General features: G+C 44.6%; 1 protein-coding gene across 1 annotated transcript in view; it reads left to right on the top strand.

Annotated features, from left to right (window-relative positions):
- Window positions 1-15810, top strand: part of LOC118984064 (S-methyl-5'-thioadenosine phosphorylase) — a 54223-nt gene that overhangs the window by 12543 nt on the left and 25870 nt on the right. Inside the window, exons 2-4 of the mRNA XM_037041770.1 lie at window positions 1105-1191; window positions 2361-2419; window positions 4337-4504. Of these exons, the coding sequence (XP_036897665.1) occupies window positions 1105-1191; window positions 2361-2419; window positions 4337-4504 (314 nt within the window). The remainder of the gene's footprint in view (window positions 1-1104; window positions 1192-2360; window positions 2420-4336; window positions 4505-15810) is intronic.

Genomic DNA, 15810 nt, shown 5'->3' with positions numbered 1-15810 from the left:
GCTCTGCAGGGTGCTGTGCCCGCGAGTCCAAGAGTGGGGCCACTGCATTCCCCTCGGGAGCAACCTTCCTAACGATTTCATTTATTTAATTTTTAATTAGCTGGCTAGTTAATATTTTAGTTATCTTTGTAATCGTTCTTGTTTGTGTTTCTTAGTCATCAAATTAGATTAAGTCTAGACAACAGCCCCTGGTTTCTCTAACTCCGAGTAGTCCCTGAAGACAAGGACTATTCAGTTGTTTTCTGGAAAGTGCAAGGCAGCACTGGGATTTTTTTTTAAGTTAGGACTACTTTGAATGATTTATATTTACATTTGGGTTTTGTAAGTATATGTGAGGCTAACTTTTCATGCTATTCCACACTCTTCTACCTGTGGTCCCCGACGGCTCTGATTTTAGTGGCACAGGAAAGAGAGAAAATCTGTCTTGTTTCTTCAGATGGGCTTATTTATTTTAGAGAAGCGGGGAGAGAGAATGAGAGGAGCAGACTTTGATGTGAGAGGGAAATAGCGACTGGCTGCCTCCCACACACTGGTGAGGATTGAACCACAGCCTAGGTATGTGCCCTCACCAGGAATCGAACCTGCGACCTTTTGGTGTAAGGGACCTTGCTCCAAGCAACTGAGCCACTCCGGCTAGGGCTCTTTCTTGTTCCTTTAACTAATGGGCCAATGAGAAGGCATTACCAAGTGGCTGTACAGAACATTTTCTATCTCAGCAGTTTTTCGAATACTGTTTATTCTATAGCCCATTTGGTAGAGAATGGAAAATCAGAGAGTACTTTCTGCAACCACATTTGCCTATTTTTAAGTTTGGTTTTCTGTTTAAACTAATTAAAGTACCTGCCGTTCACTGCTGATTTTTCAAATTACCAGCAATAAATGTGGTAAAGTCCAAAAAGGTGACCCACATTTTGGTTATTTCTGGAATACAGGTGGCCTTCAAATGTTTTGTTGAATGACTGTTTTTCAGCAATTTCAGATTTTTTTAAATAACCAGGGCTTAGCAGGAATGCAGAGGAGCAGCATATGAGTAAACAAGTTTGCTTAAAATAATGATTTTGTTTTCTAATGAAAAAAATATGATACCTTTCTTTCCTCCCTTAGATTGGAATAATTGGTGGAACAGGCCTGGATGATCCAGAAATCTTAGAAGGAAGAACCGAGAAGTATGTGGATACGCCATTTGGCAAGGTTAATACCCAGTTACTGGAGACACACTAGCTTTTTCCTGCTTCTTTGCTGACTTCATTGTTCAGTTAAAAAAATTTTTTTATTGCTTTTGTCTTATTCACCCAGGACTGCCTGCCCCAAGCTGAGGGGGGGTGGGGAGTCCTGTCAGTGGGTTCTGCCAGCCCCTCGGGATGTCTTGCACTGTCCTATTCTGAACATGCACACTTTATATTACTTCTCACTTTATATTCCTAGAAGCCAGCTACTCATTTCAGACATAGCAACTGTACCCTTCAGTTCTCTGCATTTAAAGCATTTAAATCAGTTGCTAATTCAGAGCAGATAGGTCACACATCACAGTCATCTAGAAAATGGACCGTGGGAGGGAGTGTCGAATGAAGTAAAGCCCTGGCCCAGGGTGGGGGACGTCTTGGGGATTCATAGCACAACTGCATAGCCAAACTGGAAATAAAACCCTCCTTCTCTATTAGAAGAGGCAGTTTGCTCTCCCAGCCCCCGAGTCATCCAGCTCGGGTCGGGTGCCTGCCTCCTGACTTCGCAGTGTAACTTCCACACATCGCTGTTCTTTGATCCTACTGTGAAGATCCTGCACCTGCCAGTCCCAGCCCAGCCCTCTTTTTCAGCCAAATTCTTACAGTGACTTCATGTCCCCCAAGTTGTGCTTTAAGCTTGGTTTACTTCTTTGCCTTCTTTTTTCTTCACACCCCAGAATCTCAGAACCTTCCCCTCCATCACCTCGGGGCATCCATGACTGTCTCCTAGCTGGTTAGCAGAGCAAACAGCTCTGGTGCTGGGTCCTTAAATCCCCTGACGGCAGCCTCCCCTCTCCTCTGTGTCTCCCTCTCACACCTGACAGGTGCCTCAACACAGCTGTATTTGACCATTCTGCTGTCAGAGTCCCCCTGGGGTGCTTGCTACAAATAGGTCTCCCTGAATGACACCTACCCTCGCAGCTGTGGCAGCCTTGCCAGTCCTCTGCTTGTAAAGGGCTCAGTAAATATTTATTGACTGATTATCTATCACATCTACACTCTTACTTCTTCAAAGTGTATCTTCAAACTCCAAGTATCCATGAATCTTTTCAAGGTCGAACAATTAAGTGACAGCTTTTTAATTGTTTATACATGTTTTCAAATCACTGAGTCATAACCATTATTCATTATGTGCAGCCTTCTGATGCCTTAATTTTGGGGAAGATAAAGAATGTTGATTGCGTCCTCCTTGCAAGGTAAGGTATTTTAAGCTTTTTTGAGTGTTACTGCCCAAGGAGAATTTGAATTTGACTTAAAATCTGGAAAGAGTTTTGTGTGTGGAGGGAGCCAAAGCGTTTCCGTCACTTTTACTGACCACTTCCGGTTCTGGGGCTAAGTTAGACCTGCCTTAGGACCAGCCTGCGAGGGATCAGTTTGACTAAACGTGAAGCTCTGGTTTCCTTCACTTCGGGCTGCAAGAGGAAGTGTTTCTTCTGTTGTTGTTTTTTTCTCTCTACTTAACAAGATAAAGAAAAACTGCTTCATTCATGACCTTGTGAATGTTACTACAGTTCTAAGTTTGTGAGAAGTGGGTTGGATCCCTGAAGTGGGTTCTCCATGGTTTCCACACCCGTGTTTCCTTGACAAGTCTAGTGTGGTTCTAGATTATAGAGAGAGAAAATAATTTGTTACCACATTGCTAGAAGCTACATGTATTAGTTTTCTGTTGCTGCATAAGAAATTACTGCAAAGTTAGCAGCTTAAAACCGCACACGTGATCTCAGTTTCCAGAGGTCAGTGATGAAGGCATAGCTTAGCTAGATCCTCTGTTTGGGGTCACACAAGGTAGATTCAAGGGTTTGTTTTCATCTGGGGCCCCAGATCCGCCCTCAGGCACACATGGTGGCTGGCAGAATTCAGTTCCTCGAGGCTGTAGGTCTGAGGCCTTCGGCTCCTAGAGGCTGTCCACATTCTCCACCACGTGTCCCTCTCCATGGGCAGGTGGTTCATGAGACCAGCCTTCTCCTTCGAGGCCAGCCGGAGAGTCTCTGCTGTCAGGGTGGAGCCTGACCTTGGGCATGACTCCCAGTGTCAGCTTTGCTGCCTCCTATTGGTTGGAAATAAGTCTCAGATCTACCTAGTGGCAAGGTGTCAGCAGGATCAGTTTCTTCTGTGGGCATGAGAGAAGGATCTGTTCTGGGTCTTTCTGCCTTGTGATGACCATCTTCCTGTATTTTGCCATGTTGTGCCTTCTTTGTATGTCTCCAGATTTTCTCTTTTTCTAAAAGTACCATTTATGTTCAATTAGGGCGCACCCTAATGACTTCATTTTAACTTAATTACTGTTCTTTTTTTTTAAGGCTTTTATTTTTTTTTTTAGAGTAAGGGAAAAGGAGGGAGAAAGAAAGAGAGAGAAACATCAGTGTGTGGCTGCCTCTCGTGCAGTCCCTACTGGGGACCTGATCTGCAACCCAGGCATGTGCTCTGACTGGGAATAGAACTGGCGACCCTTTGGTTCACAGGCCCGTGCTCAATCCACTGAGTCACACCAGCCAGGCCAATTCCCCTATTAAAGATCCCGTCTCCGAATATGGTCACAGTCTGCTTGTGCTGGGGGTTAGGAATTCAACGGGTAAAGGAAGGGTCCCAGTTCAGCCTATAATATGGGCCATGTGTGAGGTGATCTGTTCTCAGAGGAATCCTTCCAATGTCATCATAAACAACTGGGAACTCTCATATTCTAAACAGTTCAGTAACTTATTTGGGAAATGGGGCAGAAGGAATGGAGAGGTTCAACTGGAAACCCGAGTTTTTATTGCTACTTTGTCTGCCTTTATTGGCATCTCTTATCTTTTGTGCCGTGGCTCGTGGGAGAACAGATGCCTCAGAACTGGGAAGTGTTGGTGCCCCAGAAAATAGACACAATACATCTTCGTAGAGAGGGCATTCTAAGTAAATTATTACCTGTACTTGGTAGGAAAATAAATATACAGAATGGAAAGCCGGCCTGCACTGTAGAGTTGACTGGTTATCATCCAGCCTCTCTTTTCCCTCTGCCGATGAAAGCACCTTCCTTGGCGGAAAAGGCTAGAAGGCACCACTGTGAACTAGTGTTCTTTTCGAACAATTAAAATGTGCCGTTGTCTCACCCACCACGTTGACCCTTCCCGCAGGCACGGGAGGCAGCACACCATCATGCCTTCCAACGTCAACTACCAGGCGAACGTGTGGGCCCTGAAGGAGGAGGGCTGCACGCATGTCCTGGTGACCACAGCCTGCGGCTCCTTGAGGGAGGAGATTCAGCCCGGCGATATTGTTATCATTGACCAGTTCATCGACAGGTGAGCAGTCCTCTGGGACACCTTAGGTGCTGGTAAGGTCATTTCCAGCCCAAATGAACAATGTATGGAGGCTTGGAGCGGGGGTACAGACCCACAGACTTATTTTAAGCTTTTTATTTTGGGGAGGTTTTCAACAAATACGAAATAGAATAACAATCCTAAACTCTCAAGTTCCTAATTCCCAGGTTCAACATTTATCAATTCACTGCAGTTTCTAACTTTGAAAAGTGCAGAGTATTTAAAAAACAAAAAGTTATTCAATGTTCCCTCAGTATTAGATGTCTGGGCAATGTTCTTCTTTCCCCTGTTGTCTCACATGCTTTCTTTTTATAATTGATTTTGTCGAAGAAAGGGCGGGAGGAGGCCCGCTGGTTACACACATAGCGTGTCAATGAGCTTCTTTGTCCAGAGGTTTCCTTCCCCTTGTTCCCTTTCTTGTGCTGGGGACTTTCTCCACAAGCTGCGTTTGCTGATTGCATCCCTGTGTGTCTTTGGTGTCTTCCACTGTCTCCTGTTGCAGCCCGAGTCAGTGGTCGGGTCTGGAGGCCTGATCAGAGCCAGGTGCACGTGCTTGGCGGGAGCCCTCTGCGTCGTAGCAGGAGACATGGAATGTCTGCTTGTCTGCTCCTGATGTGAAGATCCACAGTTGGCTCAGGAGCTAGGGATTTTGTGTTACTGGCACAAGTAATATATAACATTTTCTTTAACCCCCACGTAAAACAATAACAGGCTGCCAAGATCCTGAGCTGCTTCTGCCTCTAGAAGTAGTTGAAGAAATCACAAGAGAAAGTGGGAGTCTGGTGGGGATTCCTGTGCATCCTCCACCCCGCCCTGTTCCTGGTGCTCCCAGGGTGCTCCACATGGAGACAGGCGACTGCTCTGCACCTTGATCTGGAGGCGGAGAGAAGTGCCAGGGAGTGTAAAACATTTGGTGGGTCCTGCCAAAGTCCCCTGTTCAGTCACACCCCTCAGTCCGTCACTCTGCTCCTTCCATCTGTTATCTCTGAGCTTATTGTTCCCAGTGCCTCTCCTCTGTCTTCTGTTAAGGGAGGAAGTTTGTCCACACCAGTTCTGTATGTCCATCCCAGTTCTGTGTGTCTTCTGCCTTCCAGGGATTCGTTGTAATTTGTAGTCATTGGAAGCATTCCTGATTGTTTCCATGGGAAATGAGACTGTCAGATTCACCCATATGAAGTCAGCCGTGCTATAAACTAGAAATGCATGGAGATTCGGTTTCATGTGGTTCAACCTAATACATAACAGGGTAGACTAAAATCATTACGTGCCCCTCCCCTGGCATTTTTCCTGTCATTTTTTAGCACCTGACACTGTATGCATATTGTCCATCTTCTCTAGAATTTAAACTATGAGAGCAAAGACCCCTGTCTATTCTGTTTGCCAATTTATCCCTGATACCCACAGTGCTGCTTGGTCTGTAGTTGCTCAGTCAATATTTTTTGAGCTTTTTAAAAATCCTCATCTAAGAATATGCTATTTTGATTTGAGAGAGAGAGAGATGTGAGAGAAACCTCAACCAGTTGCCTCCGGTGTGCGTCTCCAACGGGGAATTGAACCTGCAACCTTTTGGCGTACGGGGCGATGCTCCAACCAGTTGAGCTTCCTGGCCAGGGCAGGTCCATAGTTTTTTGAGTGACTGAATGAATGTGATTACTTCAAGTGTGAGGGAGGCTGGAGTTTGTGGTTAGGGGACATCTTCATCAAAATCCCCGTGGCTGCCAGAGTCCGTGTGTTTGGAGATGGTGGTTTAGGAGAATGGTCGTGATGTGGCCTGGTAAAGCTCAGTGTAAAACTCCATACTCAGAGTGACCTGGATTGGTAAAGTGTTACAGATGGTACTAGAGAGGAAAGGCTGACATGGGGACCGAGCCCGTTTGTTACGTAGTGTGTCGCCGCACTGTTGCATTTCCCACGTTTTCCTCCGAAAGTGCCCTTTCAGGAAAGCCCGTGGGGCACAAAGGGGGAGACTGAAGATGAGGTGTTGCCATCCAATCTGGTTTCGTGGAACCCTGGTACTTAGCGGTGCGACCTTAAAATCTTCTGCCTTCTGTTGTCTTTCATGGACTGTGTGGACAAACTGCCTTCTTAGTCTTGCCTTGAGAGTTCCAAACCTCCAGCAGGTGCCCTTTGTGGCGTCCAGCGTGTTTTACCTGCCCAGTGTCTGAGTGCCGTGGCTGTGGCTTTGGGCATGTTGGCTGCAGGAGTCCACAGTCGGCGTTCCTTAGCAACAACAAAAGACAAGGTCTGTTAACAAATCACTAAAGGAATATCATTTAGAATGAAATCTCAAATTTTATATTGACTCTATATCACAAGAACGGCACTTCGGATGCCTTGGGTTAGATAAGATATTAAAGCTGATGTTGCCTGTTTCTCTTTTACATTGTAATGTGACCACCAGAAAATTGTAAATGGCTCTCAGGGAGCGTCGTCTAGGGGACACCGCCACCGTTTGAGCCACGCGGTTTCTACTTGCCCGGGCTTGGGCACATACCTGCTTCACTGTAGGTGGGAAAGTCTCGTAGAAGAGACTCACAGCTTGTTGCCTGGTGAGTAACAGCCTGTATTGTAGTGATGGGGCACTTTTTTAACGAAGCAAATCTTGCTGTGTTGAGGCAGGCGACCGATGACTCCCCTTGGTGGCATCAGCCGGGAGAGAACAGTGAGCCTGGAGGCGGTGCTCTCTGCAGCCCGTGGCTCCTGGGTAGGCAAACCCACAGCCTCCACTTGTTTGACAGAAAGCTGCGCAGTGGATTATAGCCCAGGTTGGGTGGCAGCAGCCCTGGCTTAGGAGGTTTTGTCTTGGCTCTGATGGGCCTTGGCTAAAACACTTTACCTGTGTGGTCCTTGGTCCTCCCTTCAGAATCAAGGGTTGAACTCCACCATCACGTAGCCCCTTCTCCGTGCCCTGTCTGTGAATTCTTCTCCAGGGACTGAGCTCAAACCACCCATGCTTGCCTGCTGCTATATGCTTTGCCAGCATGTCATTTTAGCAAAGATAGCCTCATTCTGAAGTGGGCTTCAGAGGCTCCCTAAGATAAGTGTATGATAAAGGAAGAATCAGAATAGAATGGCGTGGCTATTCTGAGCTAGTGGGTGGGGAACCAGAGCACGTGGCCCCCCCACCCTTGGTGCCCAGCACAGGGGCGAGCAGCACACCAGCCCAGCATGTCAGCCATTCTGCGCGGGCCTTAGAGGTCACAAAGTCCAAGAGTGACCGCTGGCTCTGGGTTTTATGGTTGTTTTTAAAAACATTAGATTTCTACTCTAAAAACGAAGTTCACCCTTGAATGAGTCTGATGGGCTAGAAGCTCTTTTCTAAGAAAACAGGTCATTCTCTTCTGAAAATCTTGTTTTTTCTCTCATGCTCCATAACAGCATTTGAAAAGCTGGACATCTGGGCCTGAGAAGAGGGGAATCCTGGGTATGCCTGACTGGAAGAGGCGGGGCCACAGACAGGTTGGGGGCTTGGGGGAGTTCCAGGTATTTCGGAGTGTGTGTCGTCGGTCCTTGCATCTGTTATTCAGACATGCAATGACGAAGCTGATGTTTAAAGTAAAAATAATCTTTCATCTGTGTTTAGGGCAGCCTCAGAACACAAAATATAGTGTGGTGTAGATTTTACATAATAAAAGGAAGTGTTTTTGTCATTTACCCACTTTGTTGCACAGCCACAGGTTCCTTGACTCTGCCTTGCTCCAGGTTCTGGGCTCCATGTGCCATGTTCTTCACAAACCCAAAGTTCGAAAGAGCAGTTCACATCAAGAACTTGCAGGTGGCTCGGGCACAGTGTGCTTCCTCAGGGCCTTCTGTCTCTCACCCTGTTGAGTTTGATTAATTCGTTTCTTCTACCTTGGTGGGGCCTTCACCCTCAGCCACAGGTCATTGGTTAAGAGGGGAGCTTGTTCCACTTCTTAACAGTCCGTTTGAACTGGGGAAAGAACACCTGACCTCTCGTCTGTCCTAACAGAACACTGTGAGGCTATTTATGCTTTAAACAGATCTTCCAAGGGAGTCGCTCTGAGATTCATGTTTGGGGGTTCTTCTCCTGTGATACAAACCCTTGCCTGTGCAGGGTTTATCGGCCTCTCAGTGGCACCTCTGAGGAACTGAAGCTAGACTCTGAGTGGGAGGGGGGAAAACCTCCTGAGCGAGTCATAGTCGATTCCCCTCCCTAGAATCACTTATCCCCTTGCGAGTTGGTTCTGCCCCTACCATTTCTCCTGATGGTGACTCTTCTTTCTCTGAGGAAGCCGCTCGCTGCCTGTAGCATGGCAGGGGCCCCATCAAATTCTGAGGCAAGATTTGGAAGTTTAGGGCCATAGCTATGGATTTACTTGGCTTCTGTTTTTGCTTTCACCCTGGCATCTGGAAGGTACTACGCTCTCTATTTTTAAAGCTTGACCTGACCGGTGCACTGTAAAGTGGAGTGTAGGAGTGATTTATTTTTTTATTCAGTCTTTTTTTCCCCATTACCATTCAACCCTCTTACAACCCCCACCACCCACAATCACCACACTATTGTCCACGAGTTATTTTTCCTTGATCCACTAACCACCCCCTGCCCCACCCCCAGTTGTCATCTGCTTTCCATCTATGAGTCTGTCTCTAGTTTGCTTGTTAGTTCAGTTTGTTCATTAGATGCCACATGAGTGAAATCATATGTTTATTGTCTTTTTCTGACTGGCTTCGTTTCACTTAGCATAATGTTCTCCAAGTCCATCCATGCTGTCACAAAGGGTAAAACATTTTTCTTTTTTATGGCCAAATAGTAATTCCATTGTGTGTCTCCTAGTTGTTTTGTCTGTTCATTTACTGATGGGCACTTGGGTTACTTCCATATCTTGGCCATTGTAAATAATGCTGCAATGAACATAGGGGTGCTTATGTTCTTTCAAATTAGCGTTTTGGGTTTCTTCAGATGTGTTCTGAGAAGTGGGATCACTGAGTCAAAAGGCAGATCCATTTTTAATTTTTTGAGGTATCTTCATACTGTTTGCACAGTGGCTGCAGCAGTCTGCATTCCCACCAACAGTGCAAAAGTGTTCCCCTTTCTCCACATCCTCGCCAACACTTGTTTGTTGGTTTATTGATGATAGCCTGACAGGTGTGAAGGGATATCTCTGGTGATTATAATTTCCATTTCTCTGATGATTAGTGGTATGTTGAGCATCTTTTCATACATTGGCCATCTATATGTCCACTTCAGAGAAGTGTGTATTCATACCAAGAATTTGAAGGCAGCTAGGCCACAGTGAGTTTCCTTTGCCCGTTTTTTAATGGGGTTGTTTGGTTTTTTGGTGTTGCATTTTTTAAGTTCTTTATACATTTTGGATATTAACCCCTTATCCGATATAACTGCGAATATGTTCTCCCATTCTGTGGATTGTCTTTTTATTTTGTTGATGGTTTCCTTGGCTGTGCAAAAACTTTTTAGTTTGATGTATTCTCATTTGTTTTTTTTTTTCCTTTTGTTTCCCTTGCCTGAGGTGCTATATCAGATAAAATATTGCTATAAGCAATGTCTGAGAGATTTTACTACCTATGTTTCTTCTAGGATTTTTTATGGTTTCAGGTCTAACATTTAAGTCTTTAATCCATTTTCAATTTATTTTTCTGTGTGTTGTAAGATGGTGATCTAGTTTCATTTTTCTGCATGTATCTGTCCAATTTTCCCAATACCATTTACAGAATAAACCATCTTTAACCCATTGCATGTGCTTGAGAAGCAATTTCTAATGAAGTTTTGGCCTTTGTTGCAAGACAAGCCTGCCCACTGGCTGCTTCTGTCAAAGCATGAGGTGTTTTGTTGTCTCTTCCTGTTTTCCTTCTATTGCACACCCTCCATTGTCCACCCAGTTACTGTTCAGTACTTCTACAAATTCATTTGTCTTGTGGAAGACCTGGTGGTCTTTTATTTCACCCTAAACTACTACTAACTGTGCCAGGAAAGGTGCACACGGGCGGAGAATTCCAGCAATTACCACGTGACTTTTTTCCCCTTCACCATCATTTATAATTGTCATCATTTAAAAGAGTCCAATTCACCATATTTATAAGCCGTGTATTAAAAGGCACAACTAGGCCCCAACAGGGTAACTGGCCCAGTTGGTCCAGGCACATCAAGGTTGTGGGCTCGATCTCCACTCAGGGCACATACAAGATATTTCTCTCTGTCTCTGTCTCTGTCTCTCTCTCTCTCAAAATCAATAAATAAAAATTTATTTTTTTAAAAACAATAAGATCTGTAAAATGGAAAGGTACCTCTATTATATTAAGTTTTTTAAAAATACAGGCTAATAGGACCTCTGAAAGTACTTCACTATCAGAAACATCTCAAGGTGAACCTAGCAAACATTAATCAGGGTATAAGGGTGTGAAATTTGCTTTTTAGTAGTGGTCTTTATCAGGAATGCTTTGCAAATAAAGATTTTTATTTTTACAATGAGAAAAATACAACCAAAAAATTTAAGATTAATAAAAGGAGAGTATAATTCTTGGTGCCAAGTGTTTTCTGCAAAATGCTGTCCACACATTGGCCTTTTGTTTCTGAGGTCTCCAGTTTGATTCTGCTTGAAGAATGCAAATGGGAGAAGCCTCAGTTGGGAAGTGAGGACATCCAAAATTTTTCCTGGGTCTGCCCCCAAATTCCTGTGTCACTTGGTGTTCTCATCTGCTAAGTGAGGGTGTTGGATCGATCCCTAAGAGTTCCGATGTCCGCCCTCTGGAGACCATTCTTTGGTCTCCAGAAATAGGTGGCGTTGGGGGCTGGTGAGCATTTGCTGGTGATGCACACTTACTCATCAGGAAAGTCCCGCTGTAAACACAGCGGGAAGAGATTATGTCAGGTTATTTCCACCTCCCAGAGAAACAGTCCTCCCTTGGGCTTCCCCTACCATGTCGTGGGGTTATTCTTTCTCACCCTTTCAGGCACCAGCTCAGGAGGCTCAGGTGTTCCCTGATGTCAATGACATCATCACTGTTTCAACTTCTTGGGCAGGGCGAGTATTCTTAGTAGAAAGTGGAGTTTATGGTAAAGAGTTACACAAGAAGCCCTTGCTTAGCTCCTCCACTCCTGTCAGCTGCTATTCAAAACCCTTACAGCTCTCTTGCAGCTTCCTGGCCATCCCTTCCATTCTTGCTTGAGAATGTCACTTCCCTTCGCCCGTTACTTGCATCCCTATTCGCCTCTTCCTCGGATAGCTGTCCTGGAAGCTGTCTTGTGTTGCACTCGGCAGCCTGGTCGTTACCACATCACTGTATAGCCTTGCTGTTAATAAAAATGCTGATAAGCGCCCAATTTTTGAGTTTCTAGCAGCTGCCACAAGTCAGTCTTTGTTTACCACATACAAGGGTACTTTCCCCATTTTGTGGCTGAAGAAACTCCAGCTGTTTGCTGTTTGGTTATTTGCTAGTAAGTGGGGCGTTTGGGGTTTGAATTCGGGTTAGTCTCCACAAGCTGTGACGTCAACCACCCTGCACACACAGACGTCCATCTCTGCCCTTTCCCTCGAGGTCCCCACTGGCTGTAAGACAAGGTCCTAAAGATACCTCACACTTCCTAGACAAGATTAATTTATCCCCTTGATTGTCCTTTGACTTCACACACCTTCTTCTCCCAAACTCCCCACTTTTTACATGGTGCATTACTAAGCTGGTGACCCTGGCCCTGATTGCCACCCAGGGTCACTGCTGCAGGGCCTTCACCCCTCCATGCCATCTCTGAGGCCCGCAGGTGGCTGTGCAGAGGCCCGCCCCCCGGCCCTTCTCTGTCACCACTGCCCTTAAGGAGTGGAGTCGAATCTTAACACCACTTCTTCCCATCACTTCTTCCCTGCTTGACTGCCCTCAGAGCTAGTTTGCATACCACCACCTAAAAAACATAACAGAAACAAAACTACAGTGAGAAGGGTGCTAGAAACCCAGCATCTGCTCCGTGCTGTGGGGCCTTCCCCCTGAACCTGACCCTGGGGTATAGGTGAGTGGTGATGAGCACCAGCTTCTGCCAGACTTCTGAATTAAATGGAGTCGGGGGAGGGATGTCCTAGGTTTTTATATAGAATACCTCACTTAGCTCTTCCTGTCATTCGGTGTAATTTTTTCCTAGTTCCTTTTGTCATTGATGCTGATGATCTTTGACATGTATTTAAAAATATCTCGTCACCTTTGTGGTGGTTTCTTCCATTGCTTTTGTACCTCATATCCCTGCTCAATTTCCTCTGCCCAGCAAAATGTTAAGGTTTATTATCTGGTTACATCTGGTTTTCTGAACGTAAAGAAGTTATTTCTGGATAATGCTGAAACGAAAGAAAATATTGAGTTCTTCCCACAGGTTGGGTGTTAGGCACTAGATAATTAGCATTCATATACCTATTGCTGGTAGTGATGGTGAGAACTTTTTTAAGAGGCATTCTGACTCATTAAAGTTTAATATAAGCATGGCTGCCGTGGCCAGGTGCCTCAGCTGGTTGGAGCATCATCCAATACACCAAGGGGAGGTGGGTTTGATATCTGGTCAGGGTACTTGCAAGAAGCAGCTGACCAGTGTTTCTCTTACATCAGTGTTTCTCTCTCTCCCCCTCTCTTTCCTCTCTGTCTAAGTCAATGAACAGGTCCTCAGGTGAGGATTAAAAAAATATATATGTACATATGAATCCATGGCTTTCCAAGCAGCCCCCATATTTGCATTTTGCAATCCTAAGAAAAGCACCAGCCAGTGCATTTTTCTAGCCACATATCAGGTTGTGTGTATGAAGCAGTGGTTGAGCAACCATCCTGTGGGACATTGTGAATCTGTAAATAGGTTTTTTAAAGCTTCATGTGGTGCCCTGGCTGGTGTAGCTCAGTGGACAGTGGATTGAATGAGGGCTGTGAACCAAAGGGTCGGGCCAGATCCCCAGTAGGGGGGGCACTTGAGAGGCAACCACACATTGATGTTTCCTTCCCTCTCTTTCTCCCTCCCTTCCCCTCTCTCTAAAAATAAATAAAGTCTTTTGAATGAACGAATAAATAAATAAGCCATTATTTTTTTCAAAAGCCTCATGTGGTGACCTGGAGCAGTATCTGGTACTTTACAGTGAAAACAAAGCTGATGGTCCTTACTGTGATCCTGGTGCTAATTATCACAGTGGTAGGCAGCATCCCTGACATAATTTATTATCCCTTTCTACAGGTAAGAAAACTAAGGCCCAAAGACATTACTCACCACCTGCGTCAGCGCAGATTTTTGTTGTTGTTGTTGTTCTTGTATGCTCTACTGATCAAGACCTGATGAAAAATAGAAAATACTAAGGGGAAACTGTTACCTATATATTGAGCAGTTTTATCCCTCATTGGGATAGGAACACCCATTGGCTTTTCTTCTTTCCTAAGGCATCCTGAGCAGGTAGGGGCATTCGTTAGATCAGGCCAGGAGGATCTTAGTGATGTTGGTCCAAGTTCATATCCTTTCAGTTCCTTCTGGTTAGTAGAACAGATTCATGCCATTTCTTAATTTGCTGCCATTTGTGCCAAAACTTCTGCTTTCCCCACTGTAGTTTTGAATTGTTTTTCTTTCCCCTCGTGCCCTTTGTACCTGACTCCCTGACCTGAATGTTCTAGGATTTGACCCCTTCACTTACATACAAGCTCTTGACTGCACTGTCCATAAATACATATGCATACACCCACGCAACTACACAGCAATTTAGATGGTTCTTTCTTAACCCTCTTGGTTTTAGAATTATGCAAATTGTCTAGGGTATTAATATCCTTTTATTCTAACCATTTGGTTACTTGGCCTTAAATTTCTTGCCATCTCCACCCATTGAGTTAGAATACTTTGTGTTCTAACTAAACTGATATTCAATATGCACATCTGTGTTTTGTGAGTAATACATGTTTGTAATAAAATGAAATGTAGATAGTGTAGGAAGATATATGGTGAACAGCAAACCTCTCCTATGTTTCTGGCAGGTATGTGCCTTGCTGTAGCCCATTGAAAGGCAAATTTGGGATCTACTATCAAACTTGACAATGTACGTGGCTATTGACCCAAACAGTTCATTTTCTTGAGAAACACATGCACAAGGGACCTCATGCAGAGATGTTGGTTATGACATTTTTAATCACACATTTACTGTATAGTAACGAAAGTTCTAGTTTGTTTCTCTATGGCTGGCGTTCTCTGCAGCACTTAAATGAATCAAGTAGATTATAGCGGCTGGTACTGGGAAGGCTCCAAGATACGTCATTAATTAAATCAAGCACACTGTAAAATAATCCATAGTGTAGACCATTTATATATTTTAAACACAAAGCAGAACTATCTTTGTGTGACTAAATAGGAATTCTAGAAAACTTGCTGCCTTCCCTTTGAATCATATCTCAGCTTTCCACACTTACAGTCAGACACCCACCGTGGTCTTTCTCATAGCTACGCACTGTTCTGTTGTTGGGTGTCTGATTTATTTCAGCTGGCCTCTGAATGGGAAGTTTGACTGATTCTGGCTTCCTGTAAATATCAAGTGTATGTACTTAGTTAACATGTGTGTGGCCTGTTACCTTGGTGTGAACGTAGCCTGTTGGGTAAATGACCAGCAGAACTACTGGCATTGAGGTGGCTGTGACATACTCACTGTCGAGAGGCCTTCTTGCCCTCGGAGCTCAGGCTCTAATGAAAAGAGGGTGATGGGATGTTGGGTTCTGAAAACAGAACTTGTCTCTGTCCGTGCACGTTCCTGCTTGAATATCTTTTTTTAAATATTATATTGATTATGCCATTAAAATTATTCCAGTTTTTTGCCCCCTTTACCGCCCCCTTTTGCCCACTACCCTCATTACCAGCAGTGATTTCTCCCTCCCCGCCCCCTGCCCTTAGTTCATGTCCATGGGTCACACATAGAAATTCTTTGGTTTCTCTTATTTCCTATATTATTCTTAACTTCTCCCTATCTATTTCATACCTACCATTTATACTTAATCTCTACACCTTTTCCCCATTCTCCCCTTTTCTTCTCCCAGCTGATAACTGTCCAAATGATCTCCATATCTATGAATCTGTACCTGTTCTGGTTGTTTGCTTAGTTTATTTTTGTTTTTGCTCTTTAGGTTCAGTTTTTGATAGTTGTGAATTTGTTGTCATTTTACTGCTTATAGTTTTGGTCTTCTTTTTCTTAGGTAAGTCCTTTAGCATTTCATATAATAGGGGCTTGGTAATGATGCACTCCTTTAGCTTTACCTCCTGTGGGGAGCACTTTATCTGCCCTCCCATTCTAAATGATAGCTTTGCTGAATAGAGGAATCTTGGT

This window comes from Sturnira hondurensis, unplaced genomic scaffold (genome assembly GCF_014824575.4).
Source record: "Sturnira hondurensis isolate 20B ecotype Veracruz unplaced genomic scaffold, ASM1482457v3 Scaffold0003201, whole genome shotgun sequence".
NCBI lineage: Eukaryota > Metazoa > Chordata > Mammalia > Chiroptera > Phyllostomidae > Sturnira > Sturnira hondurensis.
This window is presented reverse-complemented; position numbering and strand designations above follow the sequence as displayed.